The sequence below is a fragment of the Phaeoacremonium minimum genome, assembly GCF_000392275.1.
Source record: "Phaeoacremonium minimum UCRPA7 unplaced genomic scaffold PA7_03_scaffold_27, whole genome shotgun sequence".
In the NCBI taxonomy this organism is placed as follows: Eukaryota; Fungi; Ascomycota; class Sordariomycetes; order Togniniales; family Togniniaceae; genus Phaeoacremonium; species Phaeoacremonium minimum.
The window spans coordinates 213160-239960 of record NW_006920934.1 but is presented as its reverse complement, the minus strand read 5'-3'; the positions used below and the strand labels follow the sequence as shown (position 1 = coordinate 239960).

Genomic DNA, 26801 nt, shown 5'->3' with positions numbered 1-26801 from the left:
CAAAAAACAAGACCGGCATAGCAATCGGGCAGGCAAGCAGTAAGCTTGTGTTGCATGCGGCGGCCTGGTCCTGTGTGCCTCCTCTCACAGACCCAGCGTGCGGCACCTTATCGCTCTCTCCAGACTCCAACAGCTTGGAACTGGGACCTTGGAACCCGGGCACTCCTTGCTATCGCTGCTCGCTCCAGCTATTACCATCCTTTGCCTACCGACTGCCTACCTACCTCGTCGCCTCATCTTGGAACGATTTCGTCGAGAAAACATTACGCCTGAGACGGCGAGAGGTTCACCTCTGAGCTGAGCAGCAGGCAGCGCTGGGCAAGCTCGGCTCCTGCCTGTTCTTTCTGCGCTGCTATACTGTGCATTGCATAGGTTATTTTGCACCTGGATGCAGCAGCGGCAAAGCAAGGCTCGACTCTCCTACCTACCTAGGTACTTCTGCTTCTAGCCTTGTCTTGCCTCGAAAGGTTGTCTTGGGCTATACTACCGGAGCTCTGGTGCTGAGCCTGACCTTACCTTTTAGCTAAGGGGAAAAAGGAGGGCTACCGAGTTGGGTGCCTCGATTACAGGATAACCCCCAATATCGGCACGCGATCGGAGATATTTGCTGTCAGAGTCGCCGGACACTGCCCTGCCTGCGTACTAACGGGACGAGTGTGGTGGTAGACCGAGGGTCACTAATCATTAGCACTGAGGGGCGTAAGCCTTAGCACCCCCCGTGGACTGCTAGACAAAGAAACGAACGCCATTCCAGACGGCCTGCTTTTCCGCACCCGCTCCGGGCCTTTCGACTCAATGAAGTTTTTCTCCAAAAAGACGTCCAAAAAACACCACCACAACCACAGTCCGGACGACCCCGACTTGGAAGACGACGACTTCTTCTCGTCCAATCCCTCCGAGCCTCCCTCCCCCGTCAAGTCGTCCCCTGTCAAGCCCTCGCCTGCCTCTCGATCACCAAACAAATCCCCCACTAAAAAATTCGCCCGTCCCGCATCCCCAGGCGTCCCGCCAGGTGCAAGTAGTGCAGGCGGTGCAGGTGCAGCAGGTGCAGCAGGCAGCGCCGAGGCCAGCCCCAAGCTGCGAACCTCTAGAGCCTTCCAGAGACAGTCCACTGACCCCGGATCCTCCTCCTCGTCGCGACGAAAGAAAATCGACCCCGACACACATCCTCTCAATCTGCCGCCAGAGCAGCGAAAGCGGCTCTCACAATTGACAGCCATGAGCGGACGAAACTCGATGGATATCGACCCTCCGTCGTCTCCTCCCCAACAGCAGCAGCAGCAGCCTCCTCTGCAGCAGGCCGCCTCCTTCACGGTGCCCATCACGAATGGAGGGACGACGAGCCCTCCTCCCCAGGGTGACATTCCCGTTCCTCCGCCTCACAAGTCCCAGCCAAGTAGCCCGAAGCCGTCACCGGCGGAAGAGGCCGAGTCTTTCAAGAACTTGGGCAACAAGTTCTTCAAAGAAAAGAACTATGCACGTGCTATTGAGGAATACACAAAAGGTACCACCTCTCTGACTTTCCTCGGATGAATGCGCACTCTAATCCTTTGTTCTTCCTAGCCGTCGAGCTCCAGCCAAACTCGGCCACTTACCTGAGCAATCGGGCTGCGGCATACATGTCTGCAGCGAAGTACGAGGCTGCCCTAGAGGACTGTCGGCGTGCTGCGGATCTTGATCCCCAGAACTCCAAGATACTGCTACGTCTCGCGCGTATCTACACGAGTCTGGGCCAGCCTGAGGAGGCCATGATTACCTTCGAGCGCATCCGCCCACCTCCGTCAGCTAAGGATATGGCCCAGGCTCGGGAGATGCAGCAGCACATTCAATCAGCCCAGCGCAGTCTCCAGGATGGCACTGGGTCAATGGTGCTGCACGCACTTGATATGGCGGAGAGGCTCTTGGGCGTTGGCGCTCGCAAGCCGCGCAAGTGGCAGCTGATGCGAGGCGAGGCTCACCTGAAGATGGGCAATGTCAATTCTCTGGGCGAAGCTCAGAATGTTGCCATGGCCATCCTGCGGAACAACAGCCAGGACCCCGAGGCCCTAGTGCTACGGGGTCGTGCATTGTACGCTCAGGGAGAAAATGACAAGGCGGTGCAGCATTTCCGCAAGGCTCTGAGCTGTGATCCTGACTTCAGGGACGCCATCAAGTGGCTGCGGATTGTGCAGAAGCTCGACCGCATGAAGGAAGAAGGCAACAGCGAATACAAGGCCGGTCGGTGGCAGGCTGCCATCGACAAGTACTCGCAGGCGTTGGAGATTGACCCGTCCAACCGAGGCACCAACTCGAAGCTGCTTCAAAACAGAGCTCTGTGTCTGACAAAGCTCAAGCAGTACGACGAAGCAATTCGCGACTGCGAGAAGGCTATATCGCTTGACCCCAGCTATACCAAGGCTCGGAAGACCAAGGCCAATGCTCTTGGCGCCGCCGAGCGGTGGGAGGATGCAGTTCGCGAATGGAAGTCTATCGCAGAACTGGACCCTGAGGACAGGACAATCCAGAAGGAGGTGAAGAGGGCGGAGCTGGAGCTGAAGAAGAGTCAGCGCAAGGATTACTACAAGATCCTCGCGGTAGCCAAGGACGCCGACGATGCCACTATCAAGAAGGCGTACCGCAAGCTGGCCATTGTTCACCATCCCGACAAGAACCCTGGTGACGAGCAGGCAGAGGCGCGGTTCAAGGACATCAGCGAAGCCTATGAGACCTTGAGCGACCCTCAGTACGAAGCTCCTCTCTATTACATATCGACTGAAACTATGTGCTAACTTGAATCGCAGGAAACGAGCTCGTTATGATAGCGGAGATGATCTGATGGACCCGTCCGATATGTTCGGCGGCGGTGGCGGAATGGCTGGTGGAATCGACCCAGAGATCCTCTTCAGCATGATGGGAGGCATGGGAGGCGGTGGAGGAGGTGGCGGCGGCGGCTTCGGTGGTGGATTCCCTGGTGGCGGGAGCTTCCAGTTCACAAACCAGGGCGGCGGCAGCCGACCTCGCGGATTCCCAGGTGGCTTCCACTACACTTGACAACCCGCGGAGGAAGGAAACGAAAGCGAATATGAGAGTACGGAGTGCGAGTCTAGCCCGGAAGAGGAGCGGCAGTATGACCACCACCATCGCCATGGGAAGTCAAGGCGGTTCGCTGCGGACGATATCAAGGCGTCCTGGCGGGCCGAGGCGGATGCTGGCTGGGAGAAGAAGCTGGCGAAGCTCCGGCAAATCGGGTTCGGGGTCCTCTGCGCGGTTGTTCTCCTTCCCCCCTACCTGCTCGGTTGTTTGGCCTTTGCCACTTTCGGCGTATATATTTGCATTGTAGTTGTAAGGTCTGTACGCGCCAGGTTGGGCTGACTTTGGGGGAAGACGGAGAGAGAGAGAGAGAGAGAGAGAGAGAGCAAGAGAGCGGTGTGTGGGCACGGGGGGTTCAACGGCATCGCAGCATCTTCAGGGGGTTCATGTCATCATGTTGTTTTGTTTGCCCTGGCTGGTGCAAGAGTTTGGGATTAGACGTCTTTAGACAAAGCAGCCACATCTCTCGCCGGCGTTGGACAGAAGGGGTCTCTTTTCTAATTACTTGCATCTGATGACCTGGTTCAAACGTTTATTGTATTCACAAACAACTTATAGACTGGTGTATGGCCTGTTGTCTAATCTCGATTCTCAATCTTCTACTGTGGATGTTACTGACTGCTAACTGTATTGAATACACTGTCTTTATAAATTTTATAAGGAGACTAATACTCAGGTATCCTGATTGGCATTCTTGTTAAAACAACGAAGGTCTGTAATTGAACAGAGTCGATATCTTGAAACAACTTTGAAGTAGAATTATGTTCTCACCTGTCCATGTCTTAGCCTGAGCTTAATGCTATTCTTGGTGAACGCGGGGCAGCAGTGAGACTGGAAGTTACAGCCTGTGGCTCTGAGTCTATTCCCTACGGAGCACGGTCCAGTTACCGTTGACATGGCTCAGCCCAGCGGGGCCAGTTCCTCGCACATGGCAAGCTGTGGGCTGTCTGTCGGGAAGCCATGTGCGAGCAGCCAAAGATGTGCACTGTACTCTAATAGCCTTTCGGAGGCCAAGTCACCGCCCTAAGAATGAAGTACCGTTGCTGGCAGTGTGGCACCGCCCCCTGTCCAAAATTTCGAGGCCACGATTCAAGAACCGGACCTGAACTGTCTGTCCTTTTTGTGTGGATGAACAAGGGCCGCCGCCACAACCCAGAAGCTTCCCAAGCAGCGACACCTGCACGAACTGACAGACAGAGACAGTTACAGGAGCAACTCTTCGCCCTGCTGTTCTGTTCTCTTTTTCCCCTTCTCTTCTAGCGAACGGGCTCTTCTTCTATTAATGTATTAGTCCCTAGAAAAGGCTACCTCCAGAGCTCCTTTGTCCTAAGTTCTCTTTCTCCCAGGTCGCAGTAGGTAGCCGCTCGCCGCCGCCGAGATGAGCTCCGAGTACACCTACGACGAGAACGGCCAGCTGTGGCCCTTCTTCGCCTTCACGATCTCCACCATCATCACCCTCCCGCTCACATACATCCTCTTCAACCGGTCGCGCGACCCGGCCGCCCAGTTCCCGCGCATCAAGACCGACTACAAGCCCAAGCATGGCGACCTCGTTGACGCCCAGCGCTCCGCCGACAAGCGCAAGCACCGCAAGCTCGGCCTCACCCTCTTCGTCATCGGCGGCTGGGCGGTCATGGCGTACATGCTGTATCTGATCCATTACACCGAGGTGCAGACGCAGAAGATCTGGAACCCGTATGATATCTTGGGCATCTCAGAGGTAAGTATCTGTGCTACTTGCACCTCCCTCGGGGGTTCTTTATCTCACCTCGTTTGCTCGCCATACTGACCCGGTACCTGCAGTCTGCAAGCGAGAAGGTTATCAAGAAGACGTACAAGCTCCTGTCGCTCAGGCTACACCCCGACAAGGCCAAGCCAGACGCCTCTAAGAACGAGACCATGGAGGACCTAACGGCGAGATACGTCGAGATCTCCAAGGCGTACCAGGCTCTAACGGACGAGGACATCCGCAACAACTACATCCAGTACGGCCACCCCGATGGCAAGCAGGGCTTCAGCATCGGCATTGCGCTTCCCAAGATCATCGTGTCCGACGGCAACGGCAAATACGTTATCCTGGTGTACTTCCTGCTCTTTGGCGTGCTCCTCCCCTATCTTGTCGGTTCATGGTGGTACGATTGGCAGCGGAGGTCCAAGGAGGGGATCTTGATGGAGAGCGCCAACAACCTGTTCCGCGAGTATGACGAAAATATTGACGAGAGTGGCATCATCACCGCCCTCAGCACCGGCAAGGAATATGAAGAGGTTCTCAGGGGAGACAAAGCCGAGTCAGGACTTTCTAAGATCGAGTCTAGGATACTGGCACCCGGTGAAAACACGCCTTTCGCAGCTGGCTTGCCCATCAAGGAGAAGGAGAAGCTCGAGGACATCGATAACTCGGTACGGCGAAAAGCTCTTGCTCTTCTGTGGGCGTACCTTGGCCGCATTGAGCTCGATGACCCCGTGCTCGAGAAGGCTAAATTTGACATTGGCGCCATTGCCCAGTCCCTCACCAAGTCATTTACTGCGATATCTCTGGCATATGGAAACACGGCTCCCATTCTGGGCTCCTACTACGCCAACCAGCGACTCATTCAAGCGCTGTCTCCCAAGGCGTCTCCTCTCCTCCAGCTCCCATACTTCACACCTGCCATTGCCAAGGCTGTGGAGGGCGACTCCAAGGTTCCCATGACAATACAAAAATTCATGGACCAGCCTGACTCCAAGCGTCGCAGCCTTGCCGTCGGCAATGGACTCCTCACTGAGCAGCAATACCAGACTGCCGTCTCGGTTGCCAAGCAGCTTCCTTACTTCCGCGTCGCCAAGGCCTTCTTCAAGGTCACCGGTGAAAGATTCATCATTCCTTCATCTCTTGTCAGCCTGGTGGTCAAGGGTCGTTTCGTGCCTCCGGGCAGCGAAAAGGTCCCGGAGATCAACGAGCTGGACCTCGAGGATGTTGACCCCGCCGAGGATGATCTTGATGCCATCCTCGGCCGAAAGCCCAAGAAGCCCACTGGCAAGGACGCGAACGGCAAGCCGATCGTAGAGGCCGCTGACGATACCCCTATTCTCCCGCCCCTCGCATTCGCACCGTACTTTGCGCGTGACCACTCCCCGCGGTGGAACGTCTTTTTGACCGACTCCAAGCAGGGCAAGATGGCCGTGCCGCCCTTCACATTCACCCAATTCGACCAGCCCATTTTCGAGGCGGACGGCAAGACACCCACGTTCAACATGCAGACCATGAAGGCGCAATTTGCGGCACCGCCGCAGGCGGGCCACTACACGTTCGTCATGCACGTGGTGTGTGATAGCTATGTTGGTTTCGACACGAAGATGGAAGTGACTCTGATTGTGGAGGAGGCAAGCAAGGCGGCAGAGATGGCTGCCGAGGACGAGATCAGCGAGCCAGATGAGGGTCAGTTTATTTTGTCAAGTCACATTCCGATAGAACCCCGTTCATCTAACACGCGTGCAGACTCACTAGCCGGTATCATGAACGCGGCAAAGGGTGGCCCTCCCCCATCGAAGCCGAAGAGGAGGAAGGAGGAGGAGGAGGAGGACTCTGATGAGGAGAGCGGTACCGAGGAGGAGGCAGATGACACGAGCGACACTAATACCGACACCGAGGCGGAAGACTAAAGAAAGCATGAAAGGACTCGGCCTTCCTCAAGTTTGTAACGATACTCGCCACTGTAGATAGTTCACGAAAGGCGGTGCCATGGGCGGCGTTACGGGCGTGTATATCTTCAATATTTTTGTTCGCTGTCATACACTCCATAGGTTAGGGAAGCACAAAAGGCTTGAAATGCGTCGGCATAATCTGATGGGCTTTATGTGAGCTCTTGACTCGGCAGTCGTCTCAGACAATTGAATCGCTTTTACTGATACGGAAGGGCTCACAATTCAGCACACAAGAACTCGAGATGAACATAACGTAAGACCACGGTCTCTGTTTGCAGTTCAGGGGGTAAGCTTTTTGAGGAATGCCCCTGAACTCACCCAACCCACCCGCTGTAGAAGAGCTCTATTCATAGACATAGCACAACGGCGTGCCTCCAACGACATTCATCAAATCCTTGATCTGGATTGGCCCGTTCAGGGGCAGCAGCTCGACGTAGTCCTCGACCGTCACGTTCGCGCTCGGCGGGTCGTCCAGCGCCGTGCCCGTGCCCCAGACACCCTGCCGGTTCTCAAAGTCCAACATCTGCCACATCCAGTACACCCTGTCGATCTGGCCGTGGTGCAGATAGAACGCCGGATCGCCCGGCGAGACGGCCACGTCCGAGCCCGGGTCGCCCCCGATCGCGTAGTGGCCGCCGCCGTGGACGCCGAGCTCCTGCAGAATGTAGCGCGGGTCGCCGCCGAGATACGCCTGGAACAGCTCGATGGTGTCGTAGTCGAGGACCACGCGCGTCGTGTTGCGGAAGCTGGCCCAGCGAGTGGCCGAGTAGGCGCTCAGGTCGCGGCGGAGGCAGCGCGGGTTGTCGGCGAAGGGGTCCGCCTGGCCGGTGATGTTGGTGCTGCCGAGCACGGGCAGCTGCTGCGGGCCGAGATGGACGGTCATGTTGGCGAAGGGCCCCGAGTGCACGCAGCCGCCGCCTGCCCCTGGTGGGATTGTCACGAGCGAGTTCGAAGGGCCGGGCGGGAGGAGCAGCATCGGTGGGTGAGGCGAGATGGGCGCGCCATCGGACCCGAGAGATGTCTCGGAGCCGTCAAAAATAGGAGAGGCGGACGGGTCTGCGATGTCATAGCCCCATTCCCAGTAGGGGATAGTTCCTGGTCGTGTGAGAGTTGATGGATAGAGGTTGTGAAACTCAGGGGTCGACTCGTACCTTTGTAACCACACTTCTCTTGTAACATCTTCTCATAGGTCCAGATGTAGTAGCGATGCCATGTCAGAAATATTGCCTAGTAGGTGCGAGTTAGGCTTCAATATCTGAAGAGTCGACGGGAGTTGTTCGTACAGAAATATGTATGTACGGAGTCTGCTTCATGTGAACGGCAACAAAGTCATCGAAGATAGACTTCGATCCTGGTACAACACCGGCTGGATATATACTAGGCTGTGATTGAAGGCATTGAACTGCTGCAATGAAATCCTTCTTTTCCTCAGTTTTCAGATTTCGCCTTGTTTTCCTTTTAGCTTACCCCTGAATATTGGGGATCGGCGGACTGACCATTCTCTGCGAACGTTCAGATTGTGAAGAGTACATTTGGAGTCAGTCGATGTCTTGATTAATTCGATGGAGGCATGGCGGGCTATATTATTGAGATGTGTCACAACTTTGCCAGAGTCTATATCGACCTGAGAATATGGCTCATTGACAGATGCATACGAAACTACCCCCAACGTAGGGGCTAGAAAAGTGAGCAAATGCTTCAGAGGCATCATGACGAAGCAAATGGACCTTGCCCATTTGTTCAAAGACAAATATGACAGTGAATACAACAAAGAAAAGATGAGCACTTATAAGATCTTGGCCATCCCCAGAACCAGGTCAGCCACAAAGCGACTTGAAAGTCTCTATATGCTATGATGTAAGCTAGGTGTATTTGAAGAACATTGATATTGCAAGAGATCTAGGTCGCATTGCAGAGTAGCCTACTTTTTTCATATCGTATTGTTGCCAATGAGAAGAATGATTTCTACTTAGTTTGCGGCATGCCTGAAGAGCCCGCAGTTAGGAAGGATGTTATACATTGCGGCCGTACGATACAACAAGACCTATGTGTAACACAAGGCATCTCCTGCAAATACACCATTGGCCGCCGTGCGCGTCTAAATGCCTTGCACTTCCAAATAATCAGACTTGGGAGCGTTTGTATATGCGGAAGGTAAACGAGCGAACAGTGCCTACAGTTACACCGCATGAGTTGACATGTGCCGCCAGCATACAAGGGGTCTAGAAACTAGCATTTTTCGGCACGGGAAGAACTGTCCAACATCTGCCGAGACCGATGCGCTTGGTTTCGACGCCTAATACGAGGTAGCTTGACCCCAAGATTTGAGGAGGTTTGGGTAAATTTTTTGAATTCTTCCGGAAAGCTGCTATCCTTGACTGCGAAGCCTTCAGCAGATATTAAAATTTTAGAATCCTTCCAACCGTAACGCCATCGCTAATGCATGCTTCGTACACGTCCCATGATTTGAGGAGCTTGCGTGGACGGAGAAGTCGACTGGCTGACTCAGAAACGGGAATACTTCTTGGGCTACTACCAAGGTTCCATCTCGAGTGCGCAAACGCTCACTGGAGCAGTTCCTCGCATGTCCAATCCTCGTAGCTGCAGGGTTTTAGAACAGGGCAACAAATGGTAGAGACTGGTTAAGACATACAATCCATCAGGCATGTATCGTCGCACGATAAGGGGGATTTTCTTCTCTCGCAACTCTTTAATAGCGATTTGCAAGGGATCTGTTTCTCCCTCAAGATCGACCAGTACTGGGGCGTTCATGCTAGAATAGTGTATGAGCTATAGAGTCCAGAGCTCATGGAGCTGGACGGGGCGACCAACCTAATCTGCAGGGCACGTGTTCCCAGAATGCGTGCCTTTTCATACTTTGTCATGTAAGGCGTCGTTGTCCTCTGGTCATTGGGAATCTTCTTGTCTTTGTGCGACTTCTCGGGCGTCTTGCCCTGGTTTGCCGCCGCCGACGGATCGCCAGATACGATCACATTGTCTGCGTCGTCGTCATGGTTTGCATAGCGCGACTCCTCCCCCTCCTCAGCCGGTTCGGGGTCATAGTATTCCTGGATTTCATCCTCCTCGAAGGCGGGCTCGTCCCTATTGTCGTCTTAGCTCGTGGACACGGCGCAAAGGCATAGCACAAACTTACGGAGCATTGTAATCATCCTCTCCTCCACCGTAGTCAGACATCTTGATGAGCGTGAGATTGAATGAGAGTGGGAAAGAGCCGAAAGTCCTCGTCGAAGAGACAGACCAATTCTTCTTTGTCGTGTTTAGGACTCCAGCTAAAGCCAGTTTGGCGGGGCGAAGGCTGAAAGCCGCAAAAATTTGGCGAGGCTGACAATCACAGGGGAAGGGAAGCTTTGACCAATTACAACCCAGAAACGGATTTTTTGTTGCCCCGAAAGGGCCTTGTAGTGACCAGTAATAACCGGACCTGCCATCCTTGTCCAATTGTGGGGTGCGAAATCTTGGCGCCTGCCCACACTTTTCTGGCAGAAAAAGTTCCATCTTCCCGACCGCTCTCACAAGTTCATCGACAGACAGACGAGGGGATGTGAATGAGGAATACACCTCCACCCACGATTCGAGCTGCTTGCTTCATAATCAAAGATGAAGCGCAAAGCAGCGGATCCAGGGCTTTCTAGCCCATTCAAAAAGCAGCATGCCGATGCATTGGTCTCGGATTATCCCCAGCTGCCCATCCCCACCTTCCAGGACCATCATCCTTCCTACTACCAAGACCACGAGTCCTCCAATCTCGGAGACCTCAATGTGACCCCAGTCGCTACTCCAACGCTGACACCCGATACCGCGTTGACTACTATCTCTTCTGCTTCTCGCAAGTTTCCCTCCGACGAGAAGACCATCCAATGTACCTTTCCCAACTGCGACAAGACATTTAATCGTCCAGCTCGATTGGCTGCTCATCTCAGATCCCACACGAATGATCGCCCCTTCAAGTGTACGTTCGCCGACTGTGACAAGTCGTACATTGAGGAGAAGCACCTGAAGCAGCACATCAAGGGCTCGCACACCCACGAGCGCCAGTACACCTGCACCGAGGAGGGTTGCGGCAAGTCTTTCCTGACGGCCACCAGATTGAGGCGCCATGCTGCCGTCCACGCCGGCGCAAACCGATTCCGCTGCACGGGCTACGAGGGCTGCGACCAGTCTTTCCGAAAGCATCAGACTCTTCAGCGCCACATCCGAACAGACCATCTAGGCCAGAAGGCATTTCCTTGCGCGGTAGATGACTGTGGTGCGGGATTCGACACCAGCGGCGCATTGAGAAGACACACCGAACGCGAACATGGCGAGCTCCGCTTCTGGTGCGATGAGTGCACCAAGGTCGGCGAAGAAGAGGAGGACGGCGAGTATCAACCTGCTGTCGGCTTTACTACCCAGGCTCAGCTGGAGTATCACATCCGCCACGAGCACAACGACTGCCCGTTCTGCAACAAGCGCTTTAGCAAAGTGTCTCAGCTGGAGCAGCACATGGAGATGTTTCACTCCGGGCTGACAGTCGAGGACCGCAAGACAGTCGAGTGCATGGCGGAGGACTGCGACAAGAAGTTCACGCGCAAGTCCAACATGCTAATGCACTACCGGACTGCGCACGAGGGTCTCCGCTTCGTGTGTGGCCAGCTGGACACCTGGACAAGCCCCGGCCTCGAGAACTGGAATTGGACAGAGGAGGGCTGCGGCGACGGCTTCAGCAGCAAGAAGTCGCTCGAGATTCACATCCACCACGTACACCTGGGCAAGCCGCGGCCCGAGCGCCATGGCAAGGATGATGAGGAGCCCGCCGTGGCATTGAACTTCATCGACGAAATCTCCGGCGTGGTGGATGACGTGCGCCGCAATGTCTTCTGCGCAGTTGACGGCTGCCCTGCTCGCTTCACTCGCCAATACGATCTCGCCCTTCACATGCAGCTGGAGCATCCACAACCCGAGCCTAATGCTAGTGTCGCACTCGCGAGTGATGCCTTCACCCAAGCCATAGGAGGCCAGGTGGGCTACGCCGACGAGTACAACATGCTGGGCGAGCCGGGCCAGACTCCAATCTACGCCGACCAGTTCTGGATCGGAGCGGACGGAGGTGCTGACCCTGCCGGATTCTACACGAACGACGAGTGGGCACGCGAGGAGGAGGAGATGCGGAAGCTCATTGACGCTCAGCCAGAGGCTGAATTTGATCCCAACCTCTTTGTCAACGGCTACTCGTCTTGAGGTTGTTTTATGGCGTTTGGAGGAAAAGAAAAGGTCTGCGAAAAAGAGATACCCGTGTACTTTATGAGCTACGATGAATAGACGAGGCATGTGCCTCTGATCAATGAGACAATCACTTAGATGTCAAACCAGGGAAAACGTAGAGCTCTGATAAAGACAACTTGATTGTCGAGGATCATTCCTGGGACAGTGGTAAACCCTTTGTAAGAAGTGACTGCCTTCCGAAACCTGTGGCTAGTTCTACAGTCTAGCAAGTCAACTCCTTTTGTATGACCCGTTTCGAAGCTTCATACCCTGAGCACACCGATATCCTTAATGATTCCATGCCACCTGTTTTATCATGGCAGAAAGAAACTCCCTTATAACCCTGAAACAAAATGCAATTACTCCTAAACTCTAACACGCCTTGAATGCCGCCTGAAACCAATGTAAAGCCCATGGCTACTTTCAATGATCATCCGCCACCAGCGCATTGCTCAGACCGAGCAGGAGCATGCCCAGGAACGCGAACCCTATGCTCAAGTTCCTGTTGTGGTTCAGGCTCAAGCTCTCGACGAAGAGCTGCAGCGCCACGCTCGTCATGATGCCCGCCGTGATGGCAAACAGGCACGCATACGCCACGTTGTCAATGATGATGTTGGTCTTCTTGGACAGCTTGAAGAACAGGACCGCGATGGCAGCGCCGAGGGGCTGGCTCGCTCCGCCGAGCAGAGACGACCACAGGATCGCCTTCAGCCGGCTGCCGAGCGCCATGTACAGTGGCAGTGCCATTGCGAAGCCCTCTGCGATATTGTGGACGAAGAGCGCCATGAAGACGTTGAACCCAAGGGAAGGGTTGGCGTGATTCGTGGCGTACGTGATGAAGCCTTCTGGAAACTTGTGCAGAGCGATTGCTATCACAGTCTGCAGCCCGATCGAGAGGAACGCATTCGTAGGAACGTGGTGATGGTGCTGTGCCTCCGGGTCTCCCTCCGACATCTGCTCGCACCATTCCTCGTCATCGCTCGCTTCAGCCTCCCGGTCAGCCGTCTCTCGGGAGCGGGCACGACTGATGCGATGCGTAGGGCTGAGGGGCGATGCGAGAGAACCATCCTCCTCGAACTCTGGCACCTCAGGAAAGACGGGATGCGAGTTTGGATACAGGCTACCCATAGTAGTTCGGAGAACCGCTGGCTGCCTCGCAAGTGCTGATCGGCTCCCCAGATGTTTAAAGCACTCCTGGCCGCACGGGTCGGTGTAGCCGAAGCAAGGCCCGTCACCATCGCAGTTGCGTTTCGTATCCTTCACAAAGGACATGACTCGGTTGCGGACCTCGACCATGGAAGGCCTTCGACTTTCTGGCTGCAGTCCAGAACGGCTACGAATCTTAGTGATGGGTGCGTGCACATGATGAGCGTGGCCGAGAGGTGCGTGGGTGTCGCTTCTAGCTGACATGTCCCGCTGCCGCTGGTCTGCTTTTGATCGTCCATTTAGAACCTCTGCAGTTGGTAGAAGCGGCGTTGACTCTGTCACATTGCCGTTTCCGTTAACCTCGGGAAATGCTCCTGTTTTGGGGGGATGGACATGATGTGCAGGATCTATGAGCGACGACCTTTGTCGTGTCAGTCGCCCTCTGTCGTGACTTGCTCTCGAATGCCTTCTGCTATGCGATTCAGAATGGGTATCTATAACGTGTTCGTCATGGCTGTGGTCGCATTCCACGACATGCGAGGGCATGAGTTGATGAAGTATTCTTGAAATCGCTTGTATGCCAATGAATCCGCCAATGAAACATGCCATCATGATCAGGCTCGCTTCCGTGTGAGCGAAGCCACCCTTCGCAAGGTAACGTTTTGAAGACGGTAGCATGCTATTCAGTGCGGAAAATAGCTGTTCAAAACAGAGTTAGCAAGCAGTTAAAAGCATGTGACGCAAGGATCAAGCGAGGAGGAATGTGCTGACCATGACACCGAAGCTTAAACTGAGGGAGCAGGCCAGAAAGGCACTGCTGTCCTGTATCCTAAAGCCAGCCTTCCCTGGTATGTAGCGGATAACGAGGTCGACGCATATTACACAGGCGCCGAGGATGCATGCTAAAGATAGTTATGAAATGGTTAGCCAGCCAGCCTCTTGCAGTGGTTCATGAACTCGGCCTGCTGGCGCGAGAAGCGAGGTCACCCACCTAGTCCGCTCACTATGCACATGATCCAGCCGCGGGTGTCATTGTCCACGCCGGTGGCCTCCATGGTCGGCCGCCCACACCTTGTGCCCCTGCGTTGACTCGACGGATCTCAGGTGGTGCCTGCAGTAGCCCGTATGCACACGCGCGCTGGGTTCGGGGAGTCTGCTCGTCGAGGGCGAGGGCGAGGGCGAGGTCGAGGTCGCTGTCGGGACCCGAAGATCTGGATTGTCGATCAGGCGTAGCTAAGAGGTGGGCAGCTCGTCGCTGTCGTTGGTAGATTTTTTGTGGTGAAGTAGCACGCCTGTCTCACAGCTTGATCGGCTGACCAGAGACACTGCGCACGCTTGACAGCAGCAGAGTAGCCCTCCGGAGAAAGCTATACAGAACGCAGCAGTCAAATATAGACGGGAAGAAGATAATGATTTGAATCTTGAAGAGGAAGTATAGTAATAAACGGGGTAGCAGACAGGGCTGAGACTGTGCTTAATGATCAATGTCACCTCACATACGTGGAATTAGTGTTTAGTCGTGATGTCGGCTTTTGACTTTCTTCCGTACTAAGTAGCTAGCTCATTGAAGGGCGGCGGGCGAGCCGGTAGCTAAGAACGATGTCATCAGGCGGGCTGCTGGGGCGGCGTTCTGACAACTGCCTGCCTGCCATTCGCTAAGGCATTGCCTTACCTAAGGCGACCCACCACCCACCGCCAACTCAGCAGTGTTATCTGCTGGCATTCGCTGGCAGTCTTTGACCTGAGCAGCAGGAGCGGCAGTAGCACCGCTAGCTGAGGACCCTGATGGGCAGGGACACGCAGCCCCCACGCCCGCCTATTATGTATGTGTGCGTGTGCCTGTGTTAGAACTCCAGGGCCGCCTAGCAGGCTTTACGCTGCCCCCAGCACCCGCCAAGGCTCGTTCCCTTTTCTCACCGCTGCGGTGAGCGCGCATAGGTGCATTACCCGGGCCATCAAGGTGTCTGTTCTGTGGCACGGGACTTGTCTGCCTGGCTCCTTCCCTGGAAAGAGGGTCTCTCGCTCTTTCTCCCGGCTTTAGAAACGGAGACAACGGAGAAGACATCGTAAACCGAGTATCAAGTGCAGTGCATTCAGTGATAGTATCTAGGTACAGTCTATCAGACTGACTTTGACAGGTGATCGCGCGAGCTGGCAGCTGGCCCGGGCGGCTCGATTTAAGGTGAGGCTTAGCGCCTTACGCCTAACATGGGACGGGCTTTAGGGTCCTTCCAGTGGAGCAGCCCGCTATCCCGGTCCCCACGTGAGCTGGCCAACCACTGAACGCGCCTCATCCCAGCTAACCGTCCCCGTTCGCGTTCCTGGCAGAAAAAAAAAAACCCCCCGACTGAGGACTTACATCGATCGAGCAAGACATATATCTCAAACTCGACCACACCCTACCAGCACGAGGTGTGCCTCTTACCCTCGTGGTCAAGGACTTGCTCACCGCAGTCCTTCGCCTGACTCTCACCGCTTCAAGGCGGCCGGTATAAAAGGAAATCACAGCGCAGCGAGCCCTTCGGGCTGGCAGGAGGATCCGCCAAGATGTCAAAAGCTACCTTCGCAATCATCGCAGTCGCCGGCGCTGGAGCAGGCGCCGTTGCTACTGCAGCCATGTACAATCTGCGATCGTCCGAGACGAAGAAGACAGCCGAGACTACAAAGACTATCACAACTACCACAACAACCAGCATATCCTCCGCACAAGCACCTGTTCCCGCGAGCCAGGTCTTTGGGCCTCCCGTGCCCGCAGCCAGCACTACGACTGCGACTGCCTTGGGCCAGGCACCCGTCAACCCGGCAGGACTATTCGAGTATGGCTTCCCCGGTCCAGTAGCCGACGTTGCAAGTCGATCAGCTCTGATATCCTCTTACGACCGGCGTCTGCGCAACCCGCACTGGGTAGTCGAGCACATTACACCCCAGTCACTAGCCCTACGCGATGGTGACCGGAAGCACAGCGTCTTCGTGGAGGACGGCGCCGTACCAGACAAGTACCGGGCGAAGCTGAAGGACTACTTCCGGTCGGGCTACGACCGGGGCCACCAGGTGCCCGCGGCGGACGCGCGCTGGAGCCAGGCGGCGATGGACGAGACGTTCTTCCTGAGCAACATGTGCCCGCAGGTGGGCGAGGGCTTCAACCGGGACTACTGGGCGCACTTTGAGGACTTCTGCCGGCGGCTGACGCAGCGGTACCCGTCGGTGCGCGTCGTCACCGGGCCCCTGTACCTGCCGCGCCGCGACCCGGCCGACGGCAAGTGGCGCGTCACCTACGAGATGATCGGCAACCCGCCCAACGTCGCCGTGCCCACCCACTTCTACAAGGTCATCTTCGCCGAGGACGGCCTCGTCGGCGGCAACGTCGCCCTCGGCGCCTTCGTCCTGCCCAACGCCCCCATCCCCAACGAGAAGCCCCTCACCGACTTCGAGGTCCCCGTCGAGGCCGTCGAGCGCGCCTCCGGCCTCGAGTTCGCCACCAAGCTGCCCGTCCAGCGCCGCAAGCGCCTCTGCGCCGACACGTCGTGCGCCATCGTCGTGCGCGAGTACGCCGAGCGGCAGAAGGCGTTTGCGAAGCCCCAGTCGAGGAGTCCAAGCCCGGCGTAGTAACATGCAAAGGGAGACAGAAGGAGGTCTGCTCCATGGATGGAGAGATAGAGTGGAGGACTGGACTGGTTTGCATATTCAGCAGTTGCAAAGGCTTCTCCATCTGCTTGTATTTGTATTATGTCGGCACGTATCACGTTCGATATTGCATTTTCACCTCCCGCCATGTATATATAGCACATCTACTGGACGGACACACAGAAACGGCCAGCATTGCATTAGTAGAGAGTTCCGGCGCGAGCATCAGCGAGCATCAGGTAGAATCGGCAGGGAAGGATGGCTTCACGCATTACTTAGATAGCAGATAGCTCCTAAGCGACAGATCAAACCAAAAGCATGATCTCAAATTAAAGTCAAGTGAGCATGTAGAATGTTCAACTGTTCCTATAATCTGATGAACAGTATCTACCGGGACATCAGTCAACGCTTTTCCCAAGACCGAACCGCTGTTTTCATTGTCCCCCCAACGCCAGGGATATCGTGTTATATCCATCGCCGATCAACTAGTCATACATGGCCACCATTGTCCAACCGCGTTCTTCTCCTATCGAACACGTGTGTAGTTGCCCTTGCTCTGCTCTAAGCGAAGACTTTCTTCCTGACTCGGCAGTGGCGCTCTTCCTCGCCTAGAAGATGCATCCGCATCACTGTCCAGGCCAGGAACACCGGGAGGTGGAGGTGGAAACCCGGGCGGTAGTGTGAAGTTTGGCGGTGGTACCAATCCTGGCGGCAGCATACCAGGCGGAGGAGGCGGGGGCAGGCCTGCTCTCTTCATGAGTTCGGCCAGCTGGGCAAGATCAGGAGGATTGTTCGGGTCTAGGCCTGGGAGGGGTGGCGGAGGAGCCCCGTTCAGCCCGGGGAGCCCAGGAAGAGGGAATGGAAGTCCAGTCGGCGCACCGGATGGTGCACTGACTCCGGGTATCATTGGAGGTGGGGGCGGAACAGCGCCTGGTCGGGCGCTCGGGAGTGGTAAGCCAGGAATGCCCGGGAAGGCGGATGGCTGCTTAAGCGGCATCTTCTGATCCACCAGGCCTTCCATTTCATCTTCCATTTCCTGTTCCTCCTCCTCCTGTCTCTGTTTGCGGTTGCCTCTTCGGTCCCATGTTCCTTGAGCCTCCGCCGCGGCTTCGCCAATATGATACCTGTCATGGATGTAATCAGCATCACCAGGCCGTGCACGGGACCAGAAGCGTGTTATGCGATCGTTGGATCCCGACACGAGGATATGGCCCAGCGGATGCCAGTCTAGAGACCATATAGCAAAGTCGTGGGCAAAGGGGATCTTGTGGGCTGGGTATATAGTCTGTGCAGGCGCAGTCTGCGGGTCTGCACTGTCGTATGGGGCCAATGATGCCGAGTGGCCCGGTGGTGTGTTCGGTTCATCTAGTAGGTAGTGGAAGAGGGCACCTTCAGAGCCTCCGGTGCTCAGGAGGTTGGCGTGTACTGGGTGCCAGGTGAGAGTTGAGATATCCTTCTCATGACCTCTTAGCAGACAGATGTCGCGCATCATTCTAAGGTCGAAGACCCGGGCTGTTTGATCTCTTGCAGATGTTGCGAGACACATTCCGCGAACCCGCTCGAACATGGTCTTCGTGATAGTGTTCTTGTGCCCGTGTAGGGTTGTCAAGCATCGGCCAGTCCTTGGATCCCAGAGCTTGACGAGATGGTCTTTCGATCCGGAGACAATGAGACCTTTAGTAGGATGCCAGTCGCAACTCTTCGCATCCCATCCGTGCCCTGTCAACGTTGAATCTGCGGTCATGCTCGCAAAATCCCAGATCTTGAGGGTCTGGTCGTCTGAAGCTGTCACAAACTTTGAGTCTGTAGGACTGAAAGCAAGATCTCGGATTGGATCGTGATGTCCTCTGAAGCTTGAGACGTTGTTAAAGTTAGGTTGCCAATACTTGATGATGCCGTCATGGTCAGCTGACACCAGCCAGTCATCACTATGTGAGTACTCCAGAGCACGAATAGCAGCATCGTGAGCCTGCATGATCGTCTCGAAGTTGAACCCGGTGCCATTCCAAAGCGTGAACTCGCCACTGCTCGAGGCTGTCAAGAGTCTGCGGCCTTCTGGTGTCCATCGAACAATGTTGACGGGATGCTTGATCTTGTTAAGCGATGAATGAAGATGACGAGTAGGTACAGAATCCGCTGGATTTGCAGCTCTCGCATGAGGTGGTAGCATCTGCCAAACAGGGTCAGTAATGCCGATCCTGCTGTTGAGAATAAAGTGAGATACACACATCTACAATATAGCTCGGGCTTGGACGCTCAAGCTCGCCCTTGTAGGATCCCCTGTACCTGGGTTGCCAATTGCGCATCCAATGGACCACAGTCGCGCCATAATCCGTGACAGGACCTACATAGCCATCAGTCAGTCTTGCTCGACGCCGTTCTCCGCTGCTCATGCTTTGCGCAAATCGATTCATATTGACAAGTTTGAACCGAATGTCTGCAGATGCTGAATTTGGGAATGGGTTGAGAGGATAGGCTCATGGCTTGATGAGAGCTCTTCATAGAACGGCAAGCTGCGGCGGATGAAACTTGCATGCCTTGGCCATCTTTGAAAGCGTTTGAACCAGAATGAGATGTGACAGGTAGGAAGAAAGACTCACGTCTGCCACGGGCTCTCACGAATCCATCGTGACCTCCTCCCTCCCCACCGGCAAAGCCTTTGTCGGCTGCATAGTCCCCACGAGGACCGTAAGCCATAATGGCTATGAGCCCATGAAAATGAGCGTGGCCTCACTTCAGGTCTCTGAAAAGAGGATATGATGAGCCGGGGTCTCAGTGTCTGTAAAGTCCCATGCGGGTTGGCTACAGCTAAAGTGAATGTGAGTCTCGGGAGCTGAGCTTGTCTCTTTGATATGCCGTCGTCGTCGCGTAAGATTCATTGGATGCAGCAGAAGCAAGGGTGGAGACCTGCAGGCATCGGGAACAAAGAAGGCTGGATCGGATCAACTTTACAGCGCTAGCAATGATCCCAGATCTCACACCGTTGTCAAGTGCAGCCAGCTGCAGCAAGCCCACTGTAGGGAACTTTAGTGAATGTCACCTTAGTGCTCTGCCCTGCAAAGAGCTCTGCAGAGCGAAGAGGGGCTTGCAGGTGCAGCTTGTACATGCAACTAGAAAACGTCACAGTTGGCTCATGATAAATCCAGCCACAATCATTACTGGTCTATCACGGTGTCTCCTCGAGCGGGCTCCTGCGCCGGCCTGGTCTAGAATCCATCGATTTTATTCTCCAGACACAGGTTCAGAGAAGTTACCGTGTCGTAAGGCAGACTGAACTCCTAAGGAGATGAAGAGCACCGTTAACGCTATGTCTCGCTTGAGCGACGTGGATCTCTAATGAGCACCTTATCCATCCAACCATCCCTTCCCGTCACCATCCAACAGACCATGGCTTATTACGTGCATCTGCTAAGGCGATGGATGGATGGATGGGAGGGCGAGCGGTTTGCTGCAATGCCAATCAATCCTACCACACACACATACGCACACACCTACACAACCCGGTGAAAACCGATCTCAGTGCTGCATTGGCATTCCATATCTCCATGCCAAGCGTTGGGACTCTGGCTTTGAAGACTCTCAACATTTATTCTCCTTCTCTCGTATTGCTGGCTCCCTAGTCGCCTGCCTTTAGTATCTCAAGACTTCGTTGCCAGTCTCATCCTCGAATGAGTCCCTGAGACTTCCAGTGAATCTTAGTTTAGTGATTGAGTTTGCTCCGACCGGGCCTAAGCTACGCACTACGGGCCTCGGCTGTCTAGAGCTTCGGCCCTGTTTTGACACTTGGAATTGTGGCGCCATACCAAAGAGACATCCAGGGTCTGTTAAGGGTGCTCGCCACTGAAAAAGATAACAAATCACTTGGCTCAGTGAACTCTACTTCACCCAGAAGACAACATCTATTTTCCAGCTCTCTTCACTATTTTCAATCGCCCGCCCGATGCCCAGGTGAATATCATGAACTCGGCGACGGTGACGGGCCTCGAGACGGCTCCTGCCAATGGCGTAGCTCGTCGGCCCCCGAATACCACGCAGCCGCCCCCTACTGAGATCGCATCTGCCAACGGCGATGCAGTCAAGGAATTGCGAAAGGCTTCCAACCTGCAGAAGAAATATCGCCATACCGTCGCTGTTCATTCGCAGTCGCGTCCTTCGTGCTTGAGCCACGATGCTACCGAGACGCCCAGCTTCCTGGGGTTTCGAAACTTGATGGTCATTGTTCTGGGTGAGAGGCGCATTATTTGCTGAAGTGTGGCTGCGTCATCGAAACTAACAAAGATCTCTCAGTTGTTGGCAACCTTCGACTCATGATTGAGAACATCCAAAAGGTTGGCCCAAATTTCCGGAATAGTTGCTTTTCATATTCTCACCATCATTTAGTATGGCGTTCTCATATGCATCAATTGCCATGACGTCCGCAGGCACGACATGGTCTTGGGCCTCGCTCTGTACTTTCTCATCCCGTGCTCTCTCTTCGCTGCGTACATCATCGAGCTCACCGCAGCTCAGCAAGCAAAAGCATCACGCGCTCAGATGGCCAAGAGAGATGGCACGACTAGTCCCACAGAGGATGAGTCCAAGAAGTTTCTTGCGACCTGGAAAATTGTCGCCTACACGCATACTGCAAACGTGACATTCGCCCTCTTAGTGACTTCCTATGTGGTCTACTTCCATATTCACCATCCTCTGATCGGAACAATCACTGAGATGCACGCCGTCATTGTCTGGCTTAAGACGGCTTCCTATGCCTGGACTAATCGAGATCTCCGTCATGCCTACCTGCATCCCACGACCGGCGAGCTGGAAGAACTGCCTACGATCTATGCAGCGTGCCCGTACCCGCAGAACATCACCATGAGCAACCTCGTCTACTTCTGGTGGGCACCCACGCTCGTCTATCAGCCCGTGTATCCGCGGACGGATAAGATACGGTGGGTATTCGTGGTCAAGCGTCTCGCAGAGGTCGTGTGTCTCAGCGTCTTCATGTGGGTGCTCAGCGCGCAATATGCCGCACCGACGCTCCTCAACTCGCTCGACAAGATCGCCTCGCTGGACGTCACGTCCATTCTCGAGCGGCTGCTGAAGCTCTCTACCATCTCGCTGGTCATCTGGCTAGCGGGTTTCTTCGCCCTGTTCCAATCATTCTTGAATGCTCTTGCGGAGGTAACTCGGTTTGCGGATCGATCTTTCTACGATGCTTGGTGGAATAGTGACAGTCTGGGAACGTACTGGCGGACGTGGAACAAGCCAGTGTACACCTTTTTCAGACGCCATGTATTCTCTCCTCTTCTTGGTCGTGGCTGGAATCCCACAGCCGCCAGTATGGCTGTTTTCTTAGCCTCTGCCTTTCTCCACGAGCTGCTCGTCGGCATTCCCACCCACAATATTATCGGTAAGCCTCCACTTCTGGTATAGCTTCCCTGGAATTTCTTCAGCTGACTTGACATCAGGTGTCGCGTTTGCGGGCATGTTGCTTCAGCTCCCTCTCATTGCACTCACCCGGCCCCTAGAAAAAATGCAGACACCGACGGGCCGCCTTCTCGGCAACTGCATCTTCTGGGTGTCGTTCACCATCTTTGGGCAGCCGTTCGCGGCGTTGATGTATTTCTATGCGTGGCAGGCAAAGTACGGCAGTGTAAGCAAAAGGTGGTCTGCCAACCAGGCCTCCAAGTGATAGGACACGGCGACAACAGGGAAGTCTTTACGGAGTTATGGGATGACCAGGGTCAATATTATAGACGGGTTGGTTTGGGCTGGCTGGCCTAGGATGTGGCTAGATGTGTTTTCGCACCGCAGCAGCAATCTTCAACCAGCAACAGGCAGATGAAGCAATGGCCCTGTTTCAACACGATTATATTCTATGCATCCCCAACACTTGCCATGTGTCTGAGCTTTGGCTATCTGAATGTGATTGTGCAGTAGCCAATATTAGTGATGATAAACGTCCTACTCTACAGTTCTTCATACATTCCAACGCCTGATCCCAGAAACTCCTTCTCACGGTACAAACGGGATCTTTGTCCCCGTTCTCCTTTTATAATCCACATACTCGTCGCCAAAGAACTGAACAAGCAGCTGCTCCTCCCGCTTGATCCTTGAGGAGAAGAAACGCCAAAGCACAGCCGTGTACGCCACGAAGCAGATGACATTGCCCATGACGAGCTGCGTGCCGAGTCCCCACCAGAAGAAGCCAAAGTACGAGGGGTGGCGCAGGTGCGCGTAAATACCAGTCGTGATGAGCGTGTGTTGCCGCGTGCGGTACTGCTGGACGACGTGGTTGAAGGACGCGCCCGCCTGCACCATGGCTACGGAGCGCACGACCTGGCCCACGACCACCATCGCCAGGCCCGCCGCTGTGACGAGCAGTCCGCCGTGCAGCGGCGCCCACGAGCGGCCCGGCCAGGCGACGCCCACCACCAGGCACTCGAGCGAGGCGGCGGCGTGGGCGATCGCGTACGCGGGCCAGTTGGCCGTCAGCAGGAACGACTTGACGTCGGCGTTGCGCGTGTTGTACGCGGCCGTGGTCCAGAACTCGAGGAAGTGGAACGTCGCCAGCGCGGCGAGGAAGAAGGGCAGCCGCCACAGCGGGCTCGCCGTCCACGCCAGCGTCGCCAGCGTCAGCAGCACGGCGAGGCCAAGAGCGATCCCGAGGCAGAAGGCCCGCATGGCGATGCCAGCCAGCGACTTGGGTTGCCCGGGCTGGTAGGGCCGGTCCGGGTCGAAGTGGTCGGCCTGAGTTTGCGCTATGGGACTGAGGAGCGGGAGGACGTCAGCATCTGCGTCTCCTGGCGAGATAGGGGTCGTGGTGAATAGGGGTGAAGCAGCTGGAGAGTATGCGTCCATGGCTGCGAACTGAGCGAAGAAGCGGCGTCTGTTACGACCCAGGCCCGAATTGCACGCCGTCGACCGGGCGACATCCTCTTGTGTGTCTCTTGGGAGAGAGGATGGATTTAGGAGGCCGGAAGGTGTGGAAAGGGGGGAGATGCTTGAAGCAGAAGGCATGTCTTCGGCAGCTATCTAGTAGCCTACTGAGTCGCGCCAATAGAGTGCTGACAGGCTATGGCACTTGCAGCAGAAGACTGCGAGCAATACCCGGACTAGGATGTAGACTCAAGAAATAGAAACCTCACCTCTCATCCCATATATATTCGGAAGAGCTCGATGAGCTGTCCATCCTGCTCGTCACTCTGTAGTTTGGCTAGGGAAGATTCAGGACCGAGGCGGCGCGTGTCTAGTAACAGAAATGAGTCAAGAACAAAGAAGAGGAATTAGACCTTGAGCTGTCGACCATCTCGAGAGATCTTTGTCTTTATATTGTTGAGGCTACTGCCCCCCGCCTGAAGACAATAGGCGATGCTGTGGACGCCGTAGTATTGTTCTTGTCTTGGTGTTGAGTTCTCGCTACTGTGGCTAATGGGCTACCTGGCCAGTGCCGCCTCCGGTTACGCTACCTAATGGCTCTTTGAGCCCGATAAGGCACAGCTCAAAGGCTCCAACGGATGACGCAGCAAAACCAAATCCCGTCTCGCTACAGCGGGGCTACAGCGCTATAGGCGCTATAGGCGCTATTTTCTCAGCATCTTTCTACTTGGAATTCTACGTGTGCTTTCAAAATACAATTTATCTTGACAGGAATAAACAGACTCAATTACCGGGTTGTAATACAGAGTCACTGTTTTGCAAGTATACGAATATTCAACAAAGATCAGAGTTGTCATCTGGTAGTGTTACCATAAACCCGCGTTACGTTGTGCAACATGGCTGCCCCCAAGGTTGACTTAGAAGAGAACCGGCGCCGCATGGCTGCCGAAGAGCTGTACTACGCATTCACACCGGACCTGGTAGCAGATAGACGGAGATGCCGACTGGCCTTTGAGGCATACAACAGAGCCGGAGACGTATCACGACGCAGACTTGTCGAGCTTTGGAAGGAGTAAGTATTTCACTAGCGTCTCATTCTCTTTCTTGATCTCTCAGGCTTCCTTTGTTCTCGAGCTGAACTCAATTCCACAGCGTCACCAACGACAAAACCCCTCTCCCTCCCCAGGCCCCAACTGATGAGGAGGATGAGGCGCAATTGGAAGATTATCCGTGGGTGGATGGGCCCATCAAGCTGGACTATGGATACAACGTGAAGTATGTACTAACCTGTCCAATCATCAGCCTCATCAATGCTCATCGTAAACAGATTCGGATCCAATGTGTATATCAATTCGAACAGCACTTGGATCGATACTAGCCCGATTTACGTGGGTTCACGTACTCTGGTAGGACCCAACTGCTCCTTCTACAGCGGAGGGCATCCACTAGACCCTTCAATCCGCAATGGAACACGTGGTCCTGAGTTCGGCAAGCCGATCACCATAGGGGAGGATTGCTGGCTGGGCGGCAATGTCATTGTGGTCCCTGGCGTGACAATAGGCAAAGGGGCAACCGTCGGAGCGGGCAGTGTTGTGACCAAGGATGTTCCGCCGTACACGGTCGTCGTAGGGAACCCAGCGCGGATCCTGAAGAAGATCGAGGTCTCTGATACAGGGGCTGCTGCGGACAGCGAATCCGGCGTCGAGGTTCTGACTGGCGAAAGCGTGCCAACGATATGAGTGAATCATTATAGACCGCCTTGTATAGAGAATGATGACACGACCAGAACCAGTACATTGATCCATCCCCAAATGAAGGGGATCCAGGTGGGCATATACCAGCCACCAGCTCTGTATATGGCTCCAATCCTACAGCATCGTCAGCATCACCCAGAACCAGCATGTGGCAGTCCAAACCCACATGACGCCAGTTACACTTCCTGCTACGAGTGCTTCAGCGCCGGCAGTGAGCGTGTATAGGATCGGTAGCGTCCACAAGTATTTCCAGTTCGTATGCCTCTTTCCTATCTGCATGATGATCGCAATCGCGGCGGCGCCCCAATGAAAAACTGCGTACATCAGGAGCGTCCAGAATAAGGTGTAGCGCCACATGTCTTCGAGGTAGTAGAGGCCCCAGTGCTTGTCTTGGGGCGGCCAGTGCAATGCCGGCCATCGCGGTCTGACATATCCGTCCGGGGGATAGCCCTCTCCAGGCTTTCTTGTAGATGTTAGCTGGAGTTAGAGATTGCATCTAGATGTCTAACTTACATTTTGGTAGACATGTCTGTGCAGGAGTGAGCTTGCGCTCGTCGCCGTCATACGGCATCGATGTGTTGGGAGTTGGGGTGTTGCGCCGCGTTCAGGTGCCAGAGCTTAAGGTTGGGGCGCGCGGTGCCTCGGCAAAGAGCCCCAGCCGAGCTACCTTCCCCGGATCTTGTAATCAGTGCCGGTCAACGTTCCAACTTCAACACAACGCCAAATTGAACGAAGCACTGCGACCTGAACTGCTCAGTCCGCATATATGACTGTGGATATATAACATACGGGGCAGTCATGGCTAGCGACCGCCTTCTTACCACTGTTCTGGGCTTGTACCAGGATGTCCATGACCATCAGCGCACCGAGCAGATCTTCGGATCAACTGTGACGCTTCTCACGACCCTCTCGAATCCGCTCAACATCTCCCTCCTGACTTCTCAATTTCTAACGGCGCCGGCGATATGGCACCGACCTGATCCGCTACGCACATGCTTCCGCGTGGTCAGCATATTCAACACCGCGGCGATCCATGTGCGGCGGAACGAGCTCGACAATGCAACACGCCGAGGGCCCCCGGTTGGCGGCGGCGTGAGTAGCGAGGGTTGGGCTACTGCTGTAGCTAAGGGCGCGGACGAGCGATCAGCAAGATGGCAACACGTACTAGTCCTGACAGGAATACTCATGGGCCTGGAAGGCGACGGCAGGGAGTCCTTATCGCATAGCATGCGACGAACAGTTGAACAGGCCGTGGTGACGGCTGCCAACCTTGCGCTAGAAACACATGCTCGTGAGGGTCCATTTGCAGGGGCAGCTATTGTGCTGGCGCTCAACTACGCATTCCCGCTTCTGACTGAGCCGGCGCGGGCTCAGGTGAACTGCGACGCGCTGCTGCCCATC

At 55.0% G+C, this 26801-nt stretch overlaps 10 protein-coding genes across 10 annotated transcripts; 6 read left to right on the top strand and 4 right to left on the bottom strand.

Annotated features, from left to right (window-relative positions):
- Positions 1–1218: 1218 nt before the first annotated feature.
- On the top strand, positions 1219–3030 carry UCRPA7_373 (putative small glutamine-rich tetratricopeptide repeat-containing protein a protein; the record flags this gene model as incomplete). Its single annotated transcript, XM_007912969.1, has 3 exons — positions 1219–1504; positions 1564–2722; positions 2781–3030. 3 exons carry the CDS (start codon positions 1219–1221, stop codon positions 3028–3030), a joined length of 1695 nt encoding a protein of 564 aa, XP_007911160.1.
- Positions 3031–4447: 1417 nt separating this feature from the next.
- UCRPA7_372 (putative translocation protein sec63 protein) lies at positions 4448–6711 on the top strand (the record flags this gene model as incomplete). The annotated part of the gene is made up of 3 exons (XM_007912968.1): positions 4448–4789; positions 4873–6487; positions 6548–6711. 3 exons carry the CDS (start codon positions 4448–4450, stop codon positions 6709–6711), a joined length of 2121 nt encoding a protein of 706 aa, XP_007911159.1.
- A 385-nt stretch (positions 6712–7096) lies between these two features.
- UCRPA7_371 (putative tyrosinase-like protein) lies at positions 7097–8066 on the bottom strand (the record flags this gene model as incomplete). The annotated part of the gene is made up of 3 exons (XM_007912967.1): positions 7097–7848; positions 7905–7980; positions 8037–8066. The coding sequence occupies 3 exons, from the start codon at positions 8064–8066 to the stop codon at positions 7097–7099; spliced, it is 858 nt and encodes a 285-aa protein (XP_007911158.1).
- Positions 8067–9317: 1251 nt separating this feature from the next.
- On the bottom strand, positions 9318–9948 carry UCRPA7_370 (putative dna-directed rna polymerases i protein; the record flags this gene model as incomplete). Its single annotated transcript, XM_007912966.1, has 4 exons — positions 9318–9354; positions 9407–9526; positions 9586–9855; positions 9908–9948. The coding sequence occupies 4 exons, from the start codon at positions 9946–9948 to the stop codon at positions 9318–9320; spliced, it is 468 nt and encodes a 155-aa protein (XP_007911157.1).
- A 423-nt stretch (positions 9949–10371) lies between these two features.
- On the top strand, positions 10372–11991 carry UCRPA7_369 (putative zinc finger protein 467 protein; the record flags this gene model as incomplete). Its single annotated transcript, XM_007912965.1, has 1 exon — positions 10372–11991. The coding sequence occupies one exon, from the start codon at positions 10372–10374 to the stop codon at positions 11989–11991; it is 1620 nt and encodes a 539-aa protein (XP_007911156.1).
- Positions 11992–12438: 447 nt separating this feature from the next.
- UCRPA7_368 (putative zip zinc transporter protein) lies at positions 12439–13143 on the bottom strand (the record flags this gene model as incomplete). Its single annotated transcript, XM_007912964.1, has 1 exon — positions 12439–13143. One exon carries the CDS (start codon positions 13141–13143, stop codon positions 12439–12441), a length of 705 nt encoding a protein of 234 aa, XP_007911155.1.
- Positions 13144–15708: 2565 nt separating this feature from the next.
- On the top strand, positions 15709–16767 carry UCRPA7_367 (putative mitochondrial nuclease protein; the record flags this gene model as incomplete). The annotated part of the gene is made up of 1 exon (XM_007912963.1): positions 15709–16767. The coding sequence occupies one exon, from the start codon at positions 15709–15711 to the stop codon at positions 16765–16767; it is 1059 nt and encodes a 352-aa protein (XP_007911154.1).
- Positions 16768–21213: 4446 nt separating this feature from the next.
- On the top strand, positions 21214–22459 carry UCRPA7_366 (putative mboat family protein; the record flags this gene model as incomplete). The annotated part of the gene is made up of 2 exons (XM_007912962.1): positions 21214–22177; positions 22236–22459. 2 exons carry the CDS (start codon positions 21214–21216, stop codon positions 22457–22459), a joined length of 1188 nt encoding a protein of 395 aa, XP_007911153.1.
- Positions 22460–22782: 323 nt separating this feature from the next.
- On the bottom strand, positions 22783–23628 carry UCRPA7_365 (putative isoprenylcysteine carboxyl methyltransferase protein; the record flags this gene model as incomplete). The annotated part of the gene is made up of 1 exon (XM_007912961.1): positions 22783–23628. One exon carries the CDS (start codon positions 23626–23628, stop codon positions 22783–22785), a length of 846 nt encoding a protein of 281 aa, XP_007911152.1.
- A 914-nt stretch (positions 23629–24542) lies between these two features.
- UCRPA7_364 (putative galactoside o-acetyltransferase protein) lies at positions 24543–25385 on the top strand (the record flags this gene model as incomplete). The annotated part of the gene is made up of 3 exons (XM_007912960.1): positions 24543–24718; positions 24799–24921; positions 25079–25385. 3 exons carry the CDS (start codon positions 24543–24545, stop codon positions 25383–25385), a joined length of 606 nt encoding a protein of 201 aa, XP_007911151.1.
- Between the last annotated feature and the right edge of the window lie 1416 nt (positions 25386–26801).